The 22,590-nt window shown below is 35.1% G+C and overlaps 1 protein-coding gene across 2 annotated transcripts in view; it reads right to left on the minus strand.

Annotated features, from left to right (window-relative positions):
- Nucleotides 1-11,601: 11,601 nt before the first annotated feature.
- The window catches only part of OtopLc (proton channel otopetrin-like c), a 249,455-nt gene continuing 238,466 nt past the window's right edge, over nt 11,602-22,590 (minus strand). For both annotated transcript variants that reach the window (XM_089631714.1, XM_089631716.1), the window contains exons 7-9: nt 19,876-20,036; nt 18,604-18,769; nt 11,602-17,781 (exon numbers count right to left, since the gene is read on the minus strand). In XM_089631714.1, coding sequence (XP_089487840.1) covers nt 16,778-17,781; nt 18,604-18,769; nt 19,876-20,036 — 1,331 coding nt within the window. In that variant the 3' untranslated portion in view covers nt 11,602-16,777. The remainder of the gene's footprint in view (nt 17,782-18,603; nt 18,770-19,875; nt 20,037-22,590) is intronic.

The raw sequence follows: 22,590 nt of genomic DNA on the forward strand, positions 1-22,590 counted from the left end.
TTCGGGGACATTTTGAAGAGCTTTGTCAAAACTGGAACTATTTCCGCAGCACACCTCTGCAATACCAGGGCAGGTATTCCATCAGGTCCACTAGCTTTGTTAACATCGAGCCCCCGTATGACGTGGAGTACATCCCGATGCCGTATCCTCAGCTTTTTCATATAGAAGCCGCAGTGAGGAACCGACGGCGGAACAGCACCCCCGTCGTCGAGGGTCGAGTTTTCCGCAAACATTTTCCCTAATAGGTTAGCCTTTTCGGTGGCGGTGTTTGCTAGTGAGCCGTCAGGTCTGGTAAGAGGTGGCAAACTGGGTTTGCAAAAATTTCGACCTATTGAGCCCGCAAGCGACCAGAATGCTCTGCTGCCATGCGGGCAGGCAGCCAGCTTTTTGCTGATCTGCAGGTCGTGTTCGAATTTTGACCTATTAATGATTCTCTTGCATTCCTTTGCCGATTTGTTGTATGCTGATCGTGTTGTAACTTTAAAATATTATATACTTGTAAAACATTTCACACTCTTACAGATTTAAAATCGGTTGCAAGTCTTTGAAGTGAACCACATTTTCACAGAACTCGGAGCAAGAAAAATTAGGTAACTAGTGTAACCTTTACATATTAATAACTAACTTTAAATTAATAAAAGAAGATAATACTAATAAATCTAAACGAAACATAACAAGACACAGAAAAAAAGTAACAGTTTTAACCGGGAATCGAAACCAGGATGTCTGTCTTACCAATTTTTTAATCCTTTTATTTTTCTATGTCATATTCATATATCGTTTAAATTTATTAGTATTATTTTCATTTTCAATTATATATTACACTGATGGGCATATCATTTAAAAATTTATTATTACAACAATTAATAAGTTCGAATCTTCTAATATTGATAACTTCCGGCGTACACCAAGGAACCCATTTGGCCCTGCTCCTATTTGACTAAAGTATTTTCTCACACACACTTCTGGCTTTTTGCTTGCTTTTCTTCTATCAAAGATTGACGTGCGCCAAAGTTTTTTTTTTTGTTTTAATCCATATAACAAATTATATGGACCTAGTTGCATGAAAATAAATTGTGTATGTTTTTCAAATGAGGAAAAAACAATAAAAAAATCACTTCCATAGGCGAATCCGGCATTTAGGATTGAATTTTTACCTAAAATACCGACACCGCCCATGGAAGTTCTGTTTAGTTTTGTTTAATGTAATTATTTATTGAATACAATATTGAAAATATTAAATGATGGTCAGTATTATAAAAGAAGCCATCATTATGTAAGATTACGTCAATAAATTCCAGAATGTAAATGATAACCATGGCCGGCCCTGAGTCAAACGGTTCCTGGTGGGAGTAAAATTTTGGCCCCCCGGCTTCTCAAACCCAGAAGACGCATAGGTACGTGATCACATAATCAATAATATTTGGTTGATTTGTATGTTTGTGTAGCGCCGTTTTCTGAAAATAATCTCAAGGGCGATGTGTAGGTGTTATCAGCGCCTTGGCAATTCGCCGCCCGGAGCGGGATGCTCTACTTGCGCCCGCATTGGGCCGGCCCTGGTGATAACTGTCAAAACATTCCAAACATAGGCCGGGCTTATCATCACACGAGTTGCAATGATATATTGTATCCTTACGTTTTCCGGCTTTTGAACAGTGTCGACAAGTCTTGCGTTTTATACGCGTATGACTTTTTGCCGCATTACCATCAACACAAATAGAAATTTTGCTTATTTTATGAGCAGTATTAATTTTTCTGATACGCGTATGACTTTTTGAAGCATTACCATCAACACAAGGAGCAGTTTTGCCTAGATGATCAGAAGAATCAATTATTCTGGTGGTAGGATTTGGAGATGGTTCTTCTGGTAATAGTGCGTTAATTACTGCCAATCTGTAGTCGTATAAATTCAGCTTTTTGGATGGTGAATATCTGTTGTAAAATTTATGCGAATTTACTAGCAAAAGTTGAAGGGTGTGTACGAACAACTTTTTATACCAACGAAAGGTATTTTGCTCACAGGGGTAGTAAGACATCATTTGGTCTCGGCGATCTACACCTGACATGAACTTATCATATTGGAGGATGGCTTTAGGTTTTGTGGATATTTGTCCACTTTTATTAGGATCAGTTCCCATTTTTGCATCGAATTCGGTGCTTAGATATATCACAGGCCTCTTATCCTTCCATCTTCCAATGTGGATACCTTCACGAAACAAAGAAATATTTTCTCCTTTTTTCAAATTTTTGTTTATTACATTCTTAGGGATTCCCTTCAAATCCTTGCGCAAGATACCGGTGCAATAGGTATCATTGTCTAGAAGTTGTTTACCTAATTCAAAGCTATTGTAATATTTGTCCATGTAGAGGGAATGGCCATTACCTAATTTTCCTTCCATAAGCTTCATGACTACCTTCTCGGTGTGGCCTTTGCCGGCAAAACCGGAATCACTAGTCCCTGTATAAACTCTAAATTTTAAGACAGTTCCATCGGGTTCCGTGAGCATGTACAGTTTGATGCCATATTTGTGCTTCTTATTCTTTATGTGCTCTCTAAACTTTAGACGACCTCTCCAGAGAACCATACTTTCATCTAAAGATAGTTCCTTTGAAGGATAATAACATTCATCCATCTTAAGATTGAAATAGTCAATAACTTTCTTAATTTTGACCAATGGATCAATAATATCTGTATTTGAAGAAAAGTGCAGGCATTTGAATATTAACAGGAATCGATTTCTACCCATCATTTCACCAAAAATGGGAATATTATAGAGGCGATTTTTTTTCCAATAATCTTGAATCCTAGGAAGGTTAATATTTCCCATGTGCAGAAGAAGGCCCAAAAATATTTTTAACTCATCTACATTAAGCTTCTTCCAGGATTTTATCCGAGATTGATTCTTAACGCCTTCTGAACAATATTCTTCCTGAGCATACATATTGCTCTCCTCACAAATCATTTTGAGAAAAGTCTCATCTACAAAAAATGAAAAGAAATCAATGGGTTCAGGACCAACATTACCACGAAAAATCCTTTCTTTCCGAAATTCTATGTCAGTTTTCATTTCACTTGTCATAGACCACTCTCCACTTAATGATTGTTGTGATGTAGTAGCATCAGGCCGTAAAACAGAGTAGGTAGAGACTGCATTATAGGGAGATTCACCTGAAATGAGTAGAGCAGAAGATTGAATCGATAATTGCAAATCATCACCATCTTCTGAATCTAGCGTATCACTGCTATCATCTCCTGGACACTTTTCATCACCACTAACTTCCCATAATAGTTCTTCTTCAATATCACTGTCATTTATACGGGATCTCTTTGGCCTAGATGGACTCGCGATGTTTTGGAAATCATTTCCTCTTTTTTGCCTGGAATGTCCAGCACTATCCCCCATTTTGTTAAAAACCATGTGTCGCAAAAACTTTCCACAACATTCAAGATCAGCAACAACACAAAAACAACTGCCCGCGAAGGATGCCGGGAGCGCACTAACACCAACAAAGTAATCCGGCGTGCTCCGCCTATGGGAGTGAGCGGAACCTGGCTAGGCAACGATGATTCTCCCACGGGAGCAGTGGCGGTCCGTGAGTTTTCAGTGAGCTAGAGCGGTAAGATGAAAAATACATTACTGGTTTTGTAGCTGAAATAATTTTTTTTTTTAAATTGAAATTTTTGTGAGAAGATTTTTCAGCTTGGGGAGGCACAGTCTCCTTAAGTAGCTGTGCGGTCGTCACATTAACAAATAAATACACACACATACGTACTTCACTGAATTAAAAAAGGTAAAAACTCCTTGCTTCATCCACATCCACATCCAACAAGGTAGGTAGGTATTCGTCTGTTCTTCCGGCTCTTGACTTGTGACTCTTTGACTCTAGTGCTTTGCGCCAATTTGATTGACTCTTACTTCCATAGTAGAATACCCGGAAATTTCTCCTTCAATTCTAATCACATAAAAAAGTATTCCCGCTCAAAAAACGTTGAATTTGGGGAGAGTGAAAGCCTCGTTTATTCCTCTGCCGAGTAGGTAACATGTATGTGTATACAAATGTACGAGGGGTGTGGAAGTAGGTACCTTCCTACTACCTACAACAGCACATCTTCTACCCCAGAAATTCGTAAAATAGAATGTAATGATATTTTCTACCTACCCATAAAGCTTTTCGGAGGGGAAACCCCTTATATGTTGTCACGAAGGCTTTGCAAAAAATATAGCCAATACTTGTACGTGCCATGAGGGAGAAATCTTATACAAAACACTGTAAGTATGGGTAGGTAATACCTATCAGGTATCTTACCTAGTTGAGTTTTGAAGAGGCTCAAGGCTAAAAATCGTTGGGTTTCTCGTTTCTTTTCAAGTGGTTCCTTATCTCCTCAAATGTAACGAACCTTATGGAAACATTCCTGACTCTAGGACCGTGTAATTTTTTGCTGTGTTTGCATAATTCAGTTTAAGGCGACACAAGACTCTAACAACGTGAGTTTGCGCGACGCTAACATTTTAATGATTTCTGATGAACGTATTACTACAATCTCAAAATTTTCTAGAGGAATCCTTAAAATTATAAGTTATTTATATTTAATATTAATAACAGGACCTTACCATTAAAATATTTTATGTAAAACGATTTGAAAATTTTATAAATATTTTTTCAACTATAAAATTAGCGGTAAGCACCAGATTTTATTTTTTCTAGACGATGAATTAGTAACTTCCCGAGGGATTTCTATAGAAACATTTTGAATTTTAAGTAATACATTCATCAGAAATAATTAAAATAAACCCCACGGAAAGATTGATTCTCTAGGCCTGCTGGGGAAAAGTCGACCGTAGATCCGTCCATTAAGCTGGGCCGTACGCCGAACATTGTTTTACACGACTTCAACACTTATATCGTTAAGATTTCCACTTTATTTAAGAGATTTGATAGGGCAAATTCAACCGCATCTGTCCAATACACTAGGGCCGCGCAGAGTATGTTTTTTGTGTACGGCTGCTTCGCTTACGTCTTTAAGATTCTTGCTTTATTTTGGGGTATTGTCTCGTCTTAACATTTCGAGATTAAAATCATTAAGTGGTGAGATTCGAGATAAACTATGTTCGCTGCAGAAGAGCTTGTTCAAACAAGAATAATTAACAAGGATAATTATTTATCAAGCTGTTAAAATCGGACATGTATTATAATACAGATAAAGTGAACTATTTGTAACATCACGAAATGAGTTGTTTTCTATTTTGACATCGCTGACCTCATATTTCGACAGACAAATAAAATATGAATAGAGTGCTGACGCAGAAGTTTCATTATCGCATTTTTACGAATAGAAAAGGTCGCGGGATTAAATCTGATATGAATCGGATTTCTGTTTATGGAAATAAGTTAAAGATAATTCAATAAATATAAAAATTCCTAGTTCTAGTTTGTTTTAAATTAAACTAATTAACCAGTTATTATGACGTTATACTTGTATGGATTACGAGGTTTTTTGCAGTTGATAGATACATAAATATAAATAGTAGAGATGTGCCGATCATGACTTTCGCCGACTAGCCGACTAGCCGATTAGTCGGTTGTAATAAGACCGACTAGTCGGCCGACTAGTCGGCTAAGCCGATTACGGTTTCGGGGATAGTTCTAGGTACCCTGAAATGTCGCGCATGGCCAAAGTGTACCTCTGCTGTCCCGCAAGTTCTGTTTACAGTGAGAAGCTGTTCTCAGAGGCCGGAAACATATATGAAACAAAAAGAAATCGATTGCTACCAGAAAGGGCAGAAGCTTTAGTCTTCTTACATCATAATTTACCCTTAATTAAAAAATATAAGTAAGTTATAAAAAATATAAGGAGATTATGATATTTTTGGTTGTCACAATTGTGACTTTGATTTGATTAGATTATGTAGGTATGGTTATAAGAAATATGTTTTTTTCATTTTTTTTTGTTTTTATCAAACTGTTCATGTTTAGAATTTTTGGATATATATACATAATATATACATATATTTCTGTGCATCTTGTACATACAATCTTGATTTAATACATATAACTGAGTTTGTTAATTTAAAAAATCTACTTTTTATTTTAATAATAAGAAATACTTATAAATGTTCATTGAAGATAAGAAGATATTATGTTGTTTTTTATGTTAGTTAGGATAGATACTAATTTTGTTCAATAAATGTCATAATTATGTTTTCTTTACAAGCAAGTAATTTTAAAAACTGATTACCAAAGGAAATATTGCTTTACATTTTTTAATGTATAATACTGATTATAAAAAAAAAATATATTTAATCAAGGTTTTTATTTCATGTAGTTCCCCCGCATTCATATTATTGAGAAATACATACAACGTAAGAAGCCGGATAGTCGGCGCTCTTTGCCGATTAGTCGCCAACTAATCGCCGACTACAATAGTGGCCGGATAGTCGGCTTTACCGACTAGTCGCCGACTAGTCGGAACATCTCTAATAAATAGGTAAATGGGGAGGTGCCTACCTATACCTACCCATTTATTTGAAATGCTTTGTGATGATAATTACAGGTTATGACAGTACCTAATTGCAACGTATGTAATGAGGTTAATTATTATTTATTATGAATATCAGATATTACGAAGATGCTTCTAGACTGTAATTTTCTGTCAATATACCTAAGTTTCCCAAACATTTAATTGCAGCAATAATAAACTAATCCACATCTATATGCCCCTGACTTTGGATAACAGATAATACACAGGTGTATTGAAATACCATAGCTAAGTTTTGAAAGTCACATAGTTAGTATTTTATTTCAATAATAAATAATGCTACCTACACAACGAATTTTTATTAAATAAACAAACTTTTAGACTAGGTGAAACAAGAATCCAAGCAAACTTTGTAAATACTAATTTATTGACGAATTCATCATCAGATTGAGTCGAATTAATAATGCGACAGTTGCAGAAACAGAAGTCGATCCATCAAGTAGTTACCTCGCCTCACTGCACTACCAGCTACCAACATCCAGCGGACTAACGGACTAACGGACTAAACGGTGGGAGGTGGGTGAAGCAGAGAAGGATCAGTGACAAGACACAGCCTTGACAAGTGGATCGTGTTCACTGATACTGTTTACCTCTGACTCGGGGCATAACTTAATATTACATCAAACTAACTAACTAACTAACTAACCATCACGCCGTTTCCCCGCAGGGGTAGGCAGAGAGGACGGACCGCCAAACAACTCGGTCTTGGCACACACTCCTTGCCTCATTCACATTCATACATCGTCTCATACATACTCTTCTATTATTCTGACTCTTGACATGGCCCGACTCGAGTATCTGATTCACTTGATCGTGCCATGTCTTCCTCGGGCGTCCCCGACTTCTGCTACCATTCACATTTGCATCATATATCCTCCTTACACTCCTATCTTCGCTCATTCGCTCTACATACATCAGAACCCTATTAATGATTATTATGTAACAGCTGTCAGCTAAACCGCGGTGTAGTTTGGTAGGTACTGTGCACCTAGAAAATGAATATTTTTTACCTTCTTATAATACATTTTTTTCTACTTGAATGGTTTTATCAAGAATAAATAAATAAATAACATCAATAAATGGATATAATCAGCGCCCTTGAGGTGTTTTTGCACAAAAACGGCGCTATACAAGTCATCCAAGTATTATTAATATTATTTATAATATTGTTAGTTGGAAGCCAATATATATTTAATTGAAATTTTTGTCACTGGTGACACATTTTTTTGAAAAGCAAAAATAAATAATTAATTCACATGTCGTTACCGGTTACTCAGTTGAGTAACCAAACAACCTAGAACCCTCAACACCTCTACCTCAAGCTATCCAATTCTTTTGTTTGCCTGTTGATTTTTTTAAAGTTTTTAGTTGGAAAAAAAAGTCACCAGAGAACAAAATGTCATTCATATTTTTTACTCCAATAAACTCAGAAATCACTGGTTATAGTCAAATACATTTTTTACCACCCTGTATATAAAAATACGTATATATTGTACGAAAATAATAATATTAAAAAAAATTATATTTAGCCAGATTAGCCAATTAGCATCTGCCCGTTTTTTTTTACATCCGTTGTAATGTAATTAACAATAATTATTAGATGTATTTCTAATATTTATTAATAATTTATTTATTAATATTTCAGTATACAGAAGCAACAAAACTACTTATCAACGTTGTCTCACGTCTTGATTACTGCAATGGCATTTATGCCAGCCTTCCAAAATATCAAATGCTCATAAGCGGGTTTTCTAAATATTCGCACATTTCAGAACACCTTCATAATCTTTACTGGTTCAAGTGCCCTGAAAGAATCCTGTACAAATTGTGCTGGATGGTTTTTAAGTCCATCAATGAAATGGCCCCGCCCTACATCTCTGAACATGAACACCCTACATCACCCATCATCCCGGAAAACATTGGTCTGAGGCCGACAACTCTTAGACCAGCAACATCATCAGCTGTAGGCAGACTGATGGAACCTAAGCGCAAACCGAATACTAAGTTTGGTGATCGCGCTTTCGGAGCATGTGGGCCGAAGGCTTGGAATAAACTTCCTCAGGAACTAAGATCCATAACAAGTCCAATAGAATTCAGGTCTAAACTAAAAACTTACCTTTTTAAGCTGTCATACCCTTAAATTAAATATACCATTCCTGAGAGAAAGTCCAATTATATCCAATTTTCCAATATGTCCTAAATCCTGTATCTAAATTTCGCTAATAAAAAAATAGTTAATTAAGTGTTAATCTCAAGTGTCCTACCAGGTAAGTATTGTACTGTATATTATCTCCATATATGTATAGTTAGTGGTAACATAGATCATTGTAGAAATGTATTACATATTTGTACAGCGCCCTTCAGGTGATTTTGCACAAAAACGGAGCTGTACAAATCATCCAAATATTATTATTATTATTATTTGAAGAAATAAATCCGGCTTATATAAAGCACTCCTGAGATTTATGTAACATGTGCGGCAGAATGAAAAAACTTTAAAATAAAAGAAGCTATAAATCGTGACAATTAATATAACTTGTTCTGAAAGGGAGTATAGCGAGAATCTTTGAAGTCATAATAGAAAACAGTTTCGAGCGAACACGGCACAATCATGAGCTTTACCAAATGTTTAGACAGCGGTCACCATCAAGATTTATAAAACTAGGATGGCTTCGCTGGCCACGGTAGAAAGTAAACCACTAAAACCATGCTTCTGTACATGGAATAAAAAAGTGCACAAGAAATGCAATGTGGGTGTTTTGAGTTCTAATTGGGTTTTTAATTTCTAATACAAAAATGTGTTTTATTATCATTATGATATTTAAATGGGATGGCGATAAACAATGTCAGGCAATGGGCTAGAACCAAAAGATATTAAGTCAGTGGCGACATTAGTTTCTATTCAAACCTTTATTGCAAGCAAAATTCTTCTTTGTCTTTATACATAATAAGCTGCAGGATGAATGAGTTTTGGGGTAGGTGGCTGGGCAATATGGCAAATAAAACCGCAACTTTGAACACAAGCAACTGGAGGGAGAAAGGAAGCCACTTGCAGAAATGAAAGCATTTCTTAGTGGTAGGACTCTCAAAGGACTGTAGCTACGGTGATGATGACATCTACAAAGGATAGGTTCAGTAAATGAAGACCTGTAATAAAATAGGGCCTAATTAACAGAAAAATTAAAATAAGATACAAGGGTTTAACCCTTTCTCTAAAGGTAGTTAGGCAGGCCGCGAAATCAAATCGTCATATATTTGCGAATTTTGTGGATTATGTAAAAGACCTATTTCAATACTATTCCTAAATGGAAGTTATATTTTTGTAAACCAGTCAAATCGCTGTATTTTTTAATTTATGTTCTTGATATTTTTAATTTTGTTTCTCGCATATACTTATGTAATTTTATTTTTATTATTTCTTTCTTTTCTTTCTTATGTTTCAAAACTGTCATTAAATTTGTACCACCCACATGTAAAAGCCCTCTGGGCGTTAAATAAATAAATAAATAAATAAATAAATAATATAGAACAGCGCATTTATAATAATAATATTTGGATGATTTGTATAGCGCCGTTTTTGTGCAAAATCACCTCAAGGAGGCGCAAGTTTTGTATGGCCGGTCTTGTAAGCACAGTTACCTATAGCACGTACACGCGCTTAAGGCAAACAACCGGTTATCGAACACATTTAAGAAAAACACTATTGTTTTCCATCTGGTTATAGCTTTTATTTTCATGTAATTTGTTCAAACTACTTCTTTTTATCTTTTGTATCAGGAGCGCGTCAGACTCATGAGTATCGCATTCAGCTGTTTTGTATAAAATGTTCAGCGTTGTGATGAGTCACAATATTTGTGTTAAAGGGGATCTTAATAAGGTCCCACCTGTATTACGACCTTGACCAGGCATAGTAATTATTTGTGTTAATGGGGATCTTAATAAGGTCCCACCTGTATTACGAATTACGACCTTGACCAGGAATAGTAATTATTTGTGTTAATGGGGATCTTAATAAGGTCCCACCTGTATTACGACCTTGACCAGGCATAGTAATTATTTGTGTTAATGGGGATCTTAATAAGGTCCCACCTGTATTACGACCTTGACCAGGCATAGTAATTATTTGTGTTAATGGGAATCTTAATAAGGTCCCACCTGTATTACGACCTTGACCAGGCATAGTAATTATTTGTGTTAATGGGAATCTTAATAAGGTCCCACCTGTATTACGACCTTGACCAGGCATAGTAATTATTTGTGTTAATGGGAATCTTAATAAGGTCCCACCTGTATTACGACCTTGACCAGGCATAGTAATTATTTGTGTTAATGGGGATCTTAATAAGGTCCCACCTGTATTACGACCTTGACCAGGCATAGTAATTATTTGTGTTAATGGGGATCTTAATAAGGTCCCACCTGTATTACGACCTTGACCAGGCATAGTAATTATTTGTGTTAATGGGAATCTTAATAAGGTCCCACCTGTATTACGACCTTGACCAGGCATAGTAATTATTTGTGTTAATGGGAATCTTAATAAGGTCCCACCTGTATACACACTGTCCTACATTTACAGCGCCCTTGAGGTGTTTTTGCACAAAAACGGCGCTATACAAGTCATCCAAGTATTATTATTATTATTATTACTACGACCTTGACCAGTTATAGTAATTATCTGTGTTAATGGGGATCTTAATACGACCTTGACCGGGCATAGCAATTATTTTTCTTTTTCAAAGGACTTAATTTAGGTTATTGGAGTAGGGCATGTAGAATATTTAAAAAAAAATCAGCACATAGGCTCTATTTTGATACAGGTCTTCATATGCAAAAACCCTATTAATCTTTAAAGACTTTGAGATGTGCTTACTACATACAATAATGGACTCTGATTATTATTTCATTCTCTTGCAATTCTTTTAGCAAGGATTATCTTCTTCAACAAGGATAAAACATTTTCAGTTAATTTATGTTAAGATATATTAGGTGGATTTATAAATAAATAATAAAAGCTTACTGATTACAAGTACTATATTTTATTTAAAAGTACAAGTGATTCACTTATATAATGACCAGTAGAAAGCAGTTGAAAAATCACATCTGATTTGGTTGTACAACAAATGTTAAATTTATCAATTCTTTATGATTATTGCGAAAATGAGAATGACACTCTTCAAGAATCTTACATTTACACTTTACAAACTGCATAAATAATCTCTCATATTAACCAATAATAAATATAAAAAAACAATAACATACTTCAGATAGCTGCAAGTAGGCATACAAATTTAACAATGAATTTTAATAAGCTACAGCAAGACCAAACATTCACAGGACATTTTAAGCTAAAAGTCGAGAATTATAAAACTACAGTAAAACCTATCTTCATTATAAGCAGGAAGTTATCTCATACAAAAGGTGATTTATTATATAATCACTGCTTACACCACATTGTATAATAATGTTTAGGAAACTAAGTTCAATCAAGTAGTGGCGGATTTGTTCAAAAACTTCACAAATACCTTTTAGTGCATTTGTTACTTTGTATTTAACCTGAAAGGAATACACACAGCGACATTCCCAAGAAGCTTTGCTAAGGTGAATTCAAAAAATCTATATAGAACATCACAGTACGCAGCTAACACTTGACGTTAACACATTTAAAAATTTTGGGAGATATTCTTCACAGACAACAAACAACTGTAGATTCTTTTTGGGAGATTTATATCCCAACCTAACACGGTCTCATAAAAGTTATGCTATCTCATTTTATATTACGATGAGAAATATGATTAAAGTAGTGTTAGAAAGAGATAATACCGCACTACCGGTCTGCGCTCAAAAATTTACCGTAAATACTCCTGGAAAATTAAAAATAAATCTATGATAGAGCTAGATTTTATATATCTTTTTTTAAGCATTCGAAAAATATTTTTCAAGGTTTGCAAATTTTTTAGTAAATATTTATACAGGGTGTATCGGCACGTACCCGACAAACTTTAACCAGCTATTCCTTAGCACATTTGGAGTAAAAAATGTTATCAGCACTTTGCTGTCCGGTAACATTTTTTTTTGATAAAAAATTTATCATTTATATTTTCACCACATGTCACCAATGTTTTATCCTTTGTCACAGTTTGAAAAACCGTCTGGCAATATTTTATTCGAGTTTCGTTGAATAATGTACGTACGTACCTACATTGGCGCGCTTTTACAATCACAACTAAATGGCATGGCACCATTCGTCTCATTTTTAACTATTATTATTTAGTGTGTATGAAAGAGCGAAGACGCTTTTTGACACATTTGCTAACAACAGCTGTTGAACACGAGAAACAATGCCAATGACAGTGACGGAGTGTGGATTTTTTTATAATTTCTTGTTTTTAATTGAAAAAAAATGTTAGCGGACAGCAAAGTGCCCGTAACATTTTTTACTCCAAATGTGCTAAGGAATAGCTGGTTAAAGTTTGTCGGGTAGGTGCCGATACACCCTGTATATTACGAAAAAATGTGAAGTGACAATAAACTTTTACAATACCTTTGTCTAATTAATTATGTTTTTAGTTTTGGGTAAAGCAGTAATTACAGTTTACAGTTTACATGATAAAACCATCGGTAAGCGGCTTTGAAAAAATTATCTTTGTTTACATTAAAAATTTTAGTATTTTTCATTGCATGTGTGGATTTGTAATACTAAAATCTGAAAAAGTATTAGTCTAGTCTTCTAAAAGTTCTTTTAAGCTAGAATGTTCTTATATGAGAAGTAAATTGCGAAATGACAAAGGCTTTAGGGGTTAAAAAACTACATAGACTGAATTGGCCACAATAAGCAGCAAACACTTGACATTAATAAAACCAAATAGACTAAAGTTAGCCACAGTACGCAGCTAACCCTTGACATTGAAAAACTATATAGACTGAAGTTGGCCACAGTACGTAGCTAATTCTCGACATTCAAAAAAATATTTTTATTTGGTAGGAAATGAATTTGATCACCCACCATAACTCTTTGTCTGTTCAAAAATCTGTGATAATATAATGAAAACTCAAAGTGTATAAAAAAATAACAACTGACTAACAATGTTTATGGCAAAGATTTACCTGGCACATTATGTGCAGAGAAAAACAGGAAACAGCTTTTGCATGAGATGACTATCCCCTTAATGCTCTCGTCACATTTGGTTTATGTACAAAACAGATTCTATAAACGGACATGACAATTTTGTACATTCGTAGCTCTATCCTAAATAATAAATATATATTTATTCTACCCAACCCATTTTGAGCATTTTATTATCAGGTAAATAATGAAATTATGTATTTAAAACGAATTTAACTAATATAGTATAATCTCGCTGAATAAATTTCAGTAAATCAAAAATAATTAGGGAAATCAGCAAATTTCGTAAAAAAGTTTTAAAATTTTCAGAGTATTCTTTGGTATAGTATTGCACAAATGAATATTACCGCTAAGCAAGATTTTAAATGTTGGCACATAAATTTATTTGCTGATAATAGTTGAAAACAGTAGCAAATTTTGAAATCATTTAACCATGAAAGAATTAGCGCACATTTTATGAAAATTATTAGGTTTAAGAGCAAACAATCAATCAAATCTTATTTTAAAGTATGTTGGGTGCTTTATTTGTACATTCATTGATATAAAAATATTCAAAATAAACTTCAATACATTATCACAAAAATGACAAATATTACAGAAACAGTTAAAATTTATTACAAAAGTATAAAAATCCGGAATACGTATATGACTAATTAATTCTACACATTTGTAGAGAGTATGGCACCTTGAAAAAATATGTTCTTTTTATTCTACAGTAAAAAAAGGTTCATATAATCTAATTACTCTTTTGATTTACACCAAATTATGCTGCTATAAAATTGTTCCCAGAATTTTAAACAAAGTTTACCGATAATAACTATGCGTATTTTGTGAGAGGAGGGAGGAATTTGATGTTAAAATATGCCTAAACTAAATACATTGATTTTGGCAGAAGATGGTGACTTAGTTTTCTAATACAATAATGTAGACAAAGAATTAATAAAGCTATTCGATAAATCAGTCAATTTAATGTCAAATGTGAAGTGCAATTTAAAGTTTTAACAATGAAGGTTAACTAAAGTATATTATTGAGGTTTATCAGACATTCCTTAATATGTGAAGCAAAACGGGTACAAGGAGTGGATAATATTCAAGTTACAAGATAATTTTAAAGTTAAATTAATTAAAGAGTAAGGATTAAATGTACATTTCTGTAGAAAAGTTGGTGTTATACAAACTAACTTCGACGTTGTCATTTAACTTTAAAGCAGGATGAAAGAAGAATATTATCCATCAGATTCTTAAAAGCCAGTTCAAAGTTGATGTAGTAAAGCCGGCCCTAAGCCTGGTTTAAGGCCGTCTTAACCATACAAATGCCATGGTAATAAGTCAAGTTTTTCACTGTTCTGACAATACACGCCGCGTTAAATTACACAGCGTTTATAAGTAAGGGGTTAATCATTAAATGCACAACACAAATGTTTTTCATGAAGCCTTTACAGAATTTAATTTTATATATTGTGTCATATTTATGAAAAGGAAGTTAATTTTATATGTAAAAGAGTTAAAGTAATAAATAAATGAGAATAATCACTATGATATATGAAGATACATTTGGCACACACGTAACGCTTAGCAAAATTTTTATATGAAATATCATGCAAAAAAACTTTTGCCTATTTACTAATGGCTTGATCAATGAAAACATCAGAACACAGAAAAAAATATTATTGGTGTTTGTTTATTTCATCCCCCGCCGTGATGTATAATTTATTATTTATTTGATAAAGGCGCACAAGCAATTCAATTTACACACAGTAATAATCAACAAAAGTTTCTAATATGTATGTATTTGACAAACTTAAAAAATAAAACGTTAAATAGACATTTATGTGAAAAGGAGTGAAATCAAATGTTGGATTACTTATGAAGGAATGGGTATATATATATATATAACACACAAGGAATTAGGAGGTAAGTTACGGCTATTTTATACAGTCAAAACAGGAATGGGAAGACTTTAAAGAAGTTACAACAAATAAATAATGTGCAATGATTGCATTGTTCAATCCCAATATCTAAACGTCAATGGTTTCACTTCCAATGTGAGCAGAACAATAAAACATCTAACATTCCAAACATAATTCAATAGTATAGGTTAACTTTATATATCCACAAGCCCCTAGTAAAGAAAATCACAAGATATTTTACTTTACTCCTGCAATGAAAAAGATTTGCAGAGAATTCATGTGGGGTATATCAAAATGTCTATTATAAATCTTATAAATTAATATCTAATAAATAGGGTAGTATTTCAGGGGGATATAGTACAATAAATAGTAAAGGGTAATAATTTTAACATTTTCATATAGGTACAACGCTAAAGATGCAATGATACTATTATACTTAAATAAATACATACATACATATTCATGATATTATATACAAACGTGTCCACTCACTTAAAGTATTGCACTCAGGGAACTAGTGCACTCCCAACTGTGTTCCTCTCTAATATGAGACACTGGAAACTTGAAGCATATTAAAGAGACCGTTCCGAGTCACTCTAAACTACTTGGGACCAACTAACTGGGATCTTTATCTGTAAGAGCTACGTCATTACGAGGAGGTAAAATTTTGGGCGATTACGATTTTTGTGACTGATTTTCAAACAATGAAAGCAAAAAAGGGTTAATCCACAAAATGGGAGCATTTCAAATAAACAGGTTATAAAAATGTGACAATTTGACAAAACAACATCATATTGGAGAATATTTTATTACTTCCAGTGTCAATTAGACTCGTCTCAATCACTGTACAGTTAACATTTCAACTTCAAACCTTAACAAGTTGTATAAAAGAAACTTTATAATCAACATAACAGAAAAGTTGTTACAGTATTAACCCGAATATAATGCAATGTTTCCAATATTCTTTGTTTAAATATACTCGACAGATTATATTAATAATCCAATAAAAATTTTGAACGCATTAAATTACAGGCCACATTATATTCGTGATAATACGGTAGTTTGCCGCGATAAAATCCTCGGCTCATAAATATCATATAAATTATCCAAAAATTCAAATATCATAATAACAACATAACATTAGTTAGCAGAAAAGGCTTCGCAATACTGATTCATAATCGCTCAATACCTCCGTTTTAATTGCTACATATACGTGGGCTTCGTTTTATAGGCCCTCTTCCAGATCTCACACAAACACACGGTGGAGTGGAACCGGTAGAAGATGGCCAGCGGCATGGACACGTGGGTGATTATCGTCCACGCCCACAGCCCATAGAAGTGGAGCTGAATAGGGTGGGATTCCGCTCTGCTCTTCTCCAAAGTGTTGATTGCCCACATGGCCAAGTTGGTTACCAGCAGGAACGTCACTATCTCTCTTCCCGGCTTTCTTCTCATCTGGTCCGGAGTGTGTACAGACCTTTTACTGGCATCCAATATGAACATGGTCTGACAAGTGGTTTGTATGAGCGATGACAGAGCTGTTATCAGCACCAGAATAGTGTTCTTCTCTATGGTGAAGTGTCCACCTATAATGGTGAACGTGCTGTAAATAAACATGCCAGTCTGCGCCCCGATGAGGAGAATGTTATCCAATTCCAAATTCCTATTTCCATCGTATCGTAGATTGCGGACTTGAACCATTCCTATGAGCGTTGCTAGAGTTGTCATAGCGTACAACGTCAATTCACAAATGTTAACTTCTATCACAGCCAGGTTTACAAACTCTTTCTTCGAAATGAGCACAAAAAATAGTATCAGAGATATAATCGTCAGAACCAGTATCAGGATTCCGACAAAAAGACCTTTGTGAGCGCGGGCGCAGTCCACGGAATAAAGGTGAGGCGATCTTTTATAAGTCAGGCCTTCCAGTTTCATTTTGCTTAGAACTGCGGCCATGTTTTTGGAAGGGTATTTGGATATGTTCTTCCACATGACGTACAAGATGGCTGCACATATGAGCGAGTATTCAATAGTGCAAGGGAAGAGGAATGGGGAGGCGTCCTGCACGAGGGTGCCCATGATGTTGCTTCGTCGGCACTCGAAGATGTGATGTGGCCCCTTGAGTCCTCTGGCCACACGGAGGTGGGCCGCAGAAGGATGGTCTGATGGGACTGGTGATCCCAAAATACTGAAAGTATTTTTTAAATCTGAAAAAAAGGAAGCATAATTTTTTTAGAAACAATTAAGTAATTTATAAGGTATTCTGGTTAATATATTATTGTCAAAGGACAGTATAATTTTGATTTTAGAATATTTTATGTGATTCAAGGGAAAATAATACATACATATGCCATAATATGAATGAGTACACGGTTTACGTAAAACCTTCGTACCATAGACTACGCATTTGACATTGAAAAGGGAGGTTCGAGAGTCTAATTCTCACGTAGGACAAAATACATGAATTTAATAAATAGGGGGTGTACTGATGTTGATTGTAAAGTTCAATGGACCTCAAAAAAGCTGTGTTAGGAAACATTATCAACTCAACATATCATTGAGTTAAAAATAGATATCTTATCTGACAATTAGAGTCAGGACATGAGTAAGGTTGTTTTGCAGAAATTCAAATGTAACATTGTCATCAAATGGCCATTCAGCACCATTTGTTTTTTTTTACAGTTGAGAGGTCCCCGATAAATCCGTTTCAGCTTTTGAACCAATTGTGATCAGTAGAAGAAGACAACTATCACGTTGTTAAGCTTATTATAATTGGTTGGAAAGCTGACTCAGCATTTAACGGGGAACTTTCAACTGTCATAAAAACAAAATGACTGAATGGTCATTTGACGAGTTTGTCACACACAAATTCAAAAGAGCCATTCAAGAGATACAGTTGGGCATATGAGCATTCCAATATTTATTTTAGTTTATCTCAAAACTATGTTTAAATAGATAGGCCCCTGTAATCCTAAACCCCCAAATTCTAAGTGATAAGTAATTGTGAGAGTAAGTGAGAGAATACGTACTTATCCTATGTGATATCCCGAGAGTATCATTCTCGGGGTTATAAAAGGTTAGTATCTCGTGCTTGGTCTCCTGGATGAGGACATTGAGCCACACGGAGAGGTTTGTGCCCACCATGTGCATAAGGCCAAAGCGCGCCACTACTTTGTGCTTGTACACTTTCATTTGCTGGAACAGAAAGAAATAACGGCTTTATAATGGAATAAATATTATTGACATACAATTTGAAAAGGAGAGGATAATGATTCTTTCATAGGATCTCCCTTATGATAGGTAAACAAGTTATGTTACTTCAGAGCCCTTGAGGTGATTTATAACGAAAACGGTGCAATATAAATCAGCCGAATATTATATTATTTATAATTTGGGATTTTCACGGACAAAAGTATTACGGTGCTAAATTTTTGAGTTATTATGCGTGTTTTGCCGTCCCCTTCTTTAACCAACGTTTCAGACAGTGTTACAGTATTCATCTTTGTCCATCACTGTACATCTGCGCTGATGATGGTGTTAGCTATAGGAGGAAGCGCAACACGGTATAATAACCAAAAATTTACCACAATATATATTGTGGAGTAAAAGCAAATGGGTGCTTTAATAATTACTACGGCAACGACATGGCTCAGCAGGGGAAGCAAAATGTACGGGCTGGTATGTCGTTGATATCCACGGCACGCCCTTACTGCAGATGGTAAATTAAAAGCACCATCATACAAAGCCATACATTTCGCTTCCCCTGCTGAGCCATGTCGTTGGAGTCATCTTGCTGGGACGTGTATTGTTGGTAACCATAGATTGATAACCTTATCCTTGTATTGCAAACACAAACTATCTTACTAATAAACTCATTTAAAATTTACACAACTGATAAACAACCATTTACCCTGCATTAATGGTTGTTTATCAGTTGCGTAAAATTTAAAGTTTATTAGTAAGGCCCATAGTGTGAATGATATTGAGATTATAGACTAGCACCATGATTCTATTTTGTAGGCGCTTTATTGAAACAAGGTATGAAAAGGGATGAGAAAAGAGAACACTAATCTTTATAGTTATTTACATACTAAAAAGTTAGGCTACGTTGTTATGAATGTACTAATAGATAAGGTTGGGAAAGGATCTTGTGAAAGTATTCATGATAGGTTAGATTTTTAGAAAGGATAAGATATTTTGTATGTACCAGCAGGTAAAATTAGATTAGTATAGGATCTTATGGAGACAGTATTAGCCTAGGTTAAGATAGGATGTTGTGGCTAAATGATAAATGGTCTCACCTCGTTGTTGAGAAAGATGAAGTACATCTGAATGAAGATAAAGGCCATGCGCGTGGCGGGAGTCAACGCCAGCAGCACATTGTGGCAGTTGGTGTCCGGCTCCAGCTCAAAGTACTGCCCGAACTCCAGGCCCGAGTAGATCATGGACCCGATGCCGAAGGCTGAAAGGTTAAACATTACTATTACAATCACAAAATATTTCAAACAAACTCCTACTGGAGAATCTACACCTCATGTATTAAAGTTGGGGTAGGATTTTATTTTTTTTAATTTGGTTTTATGCCCAGTCGGGCTTTTACAGACAGCTAAGATTTTACAGAAAGCCGGGATTTTACAGACAGCCGGGCTTTTACAGACAGCCGGGATTTTACAGACAGCCGGGCTTTTACAGACAGCCGGGATTTTACAGACAGCCGGGATTTTACAGACAGCCGGGATTTTACAGACAGCCGGGATTTTACAGACAGCCGGGATTTTACAGAAAGCCGGGATTTTACAGACAGCCGGGCTTTTACAGACAGCCGGGCTTTTACAGACAGCCGGGATTTTACAGACAGCCGGGATTTTACAGACAGCCGGGATTTTACAGACAGCCGGGATTTTACAGACAGCCGGGATTTTACAGACAGCCGGGATTTTACAGACAGCCGGGATTTTGTGGTAGGTATAATTATAATTATTATAAGTATATTGTGGTAGATGTATAGTAGGCAAATTGTTCAAAGAAACGACGATGACTAAGGACAGAATTTGAATAATTCATCAAATTGGAAGTTGATTTTCTAGTTCTGTGAAAGTTCTATTCAAGCTCTGTTATTATTTTAGTTCTGTGAAGCAACTTACTAATAATGATATAACAACAGGACTTACTAGCACTTTCACATTACTTGAAAATTAACATTGAAATTTGATGAATTGTTCAAATTCTGTGAAACAACCCATCCTAACTCAATTAAATTTTTTTAATCATTCTTCAGGTGGTGGGTAGGTACCATAATATTGATTATTCCGATTTGACAGCTCGTAGTACGATCAACGCTGGCGGGATAAAAAGGTAGTATCCAAAACGGCCAGTCATGAACGGGAAACGGAACATACAAACAAATTTACAGACAGATGAAATTTCAGTTAAGAATGTTTTCATATTTACAAATCGTTCAGAAAAATAGAAATATGAAACTTATTATACATATATTCATTCAAAAGCCACAAGGAAAAACTATTTTCTTTATATTTTATAAATTTGCTTCCACCCTATTCACAAATTAATACCTAATTATTCGGGAGATCAATTTTCGGGAGATCAATGCATAAGAGATAAACTGTTCGGGGATCAATCGAAGGGGACGAATTTTTTCGGTGGACCGACATTTTGTAACTGATTTTTAGACCATTACGAATGTATGGTAAATGTAAGGAAATATTCACGATATAAGTAGAATCTCGGATATAAAAGCACGATTATGATACAGCAGAATTCTACATTTTATTAAGGGCACTCCGAATGTGCCAGGAAGTTCGCATTCTGAGATGTACAGAAGATCATCAGTCATATTTAGGGGCAGGGGTTGAAAGAGAAGAGGGCGAAAGGAGGAAAGTACATTTCGACTCAAATCTGTATATTCATATTAGACTGTATTAGACTGTATATTTATATTTCAATATTCGTGTTCTTATCGATTGTAACAAACATGTCAGCCAAAAATGAAAATTCAGCGGTTGAATAATATTGTATATTGGTAAAAAAAAGAAACGGAATCAAAATCAAAATGTATGCATTCGAACGATGTCATTACATACCGCTTATAACCTTTTTGTCTTTCTCATAAACGACGGAAATAAAAAAAAAGTAAAAGAGGATAAAACGGAGCTCTCAGCGGCATGGCCATTGATTTTTACACAGGAAGTTAGGAAGGTTTTGGAATATCGCCCTGGTGAAAGATCACCATTGAGAATAGAAAACTTAGCTTGAAATAGCTTTAGCCTTGATAGGTGACCAGATCTGAATAGCTAGGTACTCCCCCACCTTCATCTTTCCCACCTCCCTCCCCTCCCCACTACATAAGGTCTCACCACAAACCTCAATGAGGTATTTTCACAAACTATGGATATGTATCTACCTACCGTGGAATATTTAAAGTTATTTTTTCTAATTCTAGTCATCTTACTAAAAATGTGTAATTTGAATGTGTTCATTCATAATAATATAAAAACGACCCAAAACCGCACATTTTAAACCGTTCGAAGTGGCTGCAACATCATTATGATGTAGAAAACGCTACTGACTGGTAAGACAGTTGTCACCAACGTTGGCCGGCGTGACGTCAACAACGTCATATTCACTAACAAAAACGAGGATGTCGTTTTTGCGGCTAATAAAAAGGCAGATATTCTTGGTTCCATGAGAAGACACACACCTTTAAAAAGTGATATAGAGTCATTAAAAATGATGAAACAAAAACTAGGTTAAATAGTTACCTATGTAACCTATTTAACCATAGACATATGAATATTAGTAGACCGGCCTAAGTGATTAAAAGCGTATTATCCCCACTCCCCATACCGGTTCCATTGGAGCCGGCTGTGCTCGCGTATGGCCTCAAGTGAAATTTGAAAACGTGACGTCATCATTCTTGTGCGAACTATGGTCGAGGCATCATCGGTTCATTTTACGAAATAACACGGCAAAATGTTGACTTGTGCTATTAAAACTTG

The sequence above is a fragment of the Hesperophylax consimilis genome, chromosome 5 (assembly GCF_061612785.1).
Source record: "Hesperophylax consimilis isolate HC1 chromosome 5, BYU_Hcon_1.0, whole genome shotgun sequence".
NCBI lineage: Eukaryota > Metazoa > Arthropoda > Insecta > Trichoptera > Limnephilidae > Hesperophylax > Hesperophylax consimilis.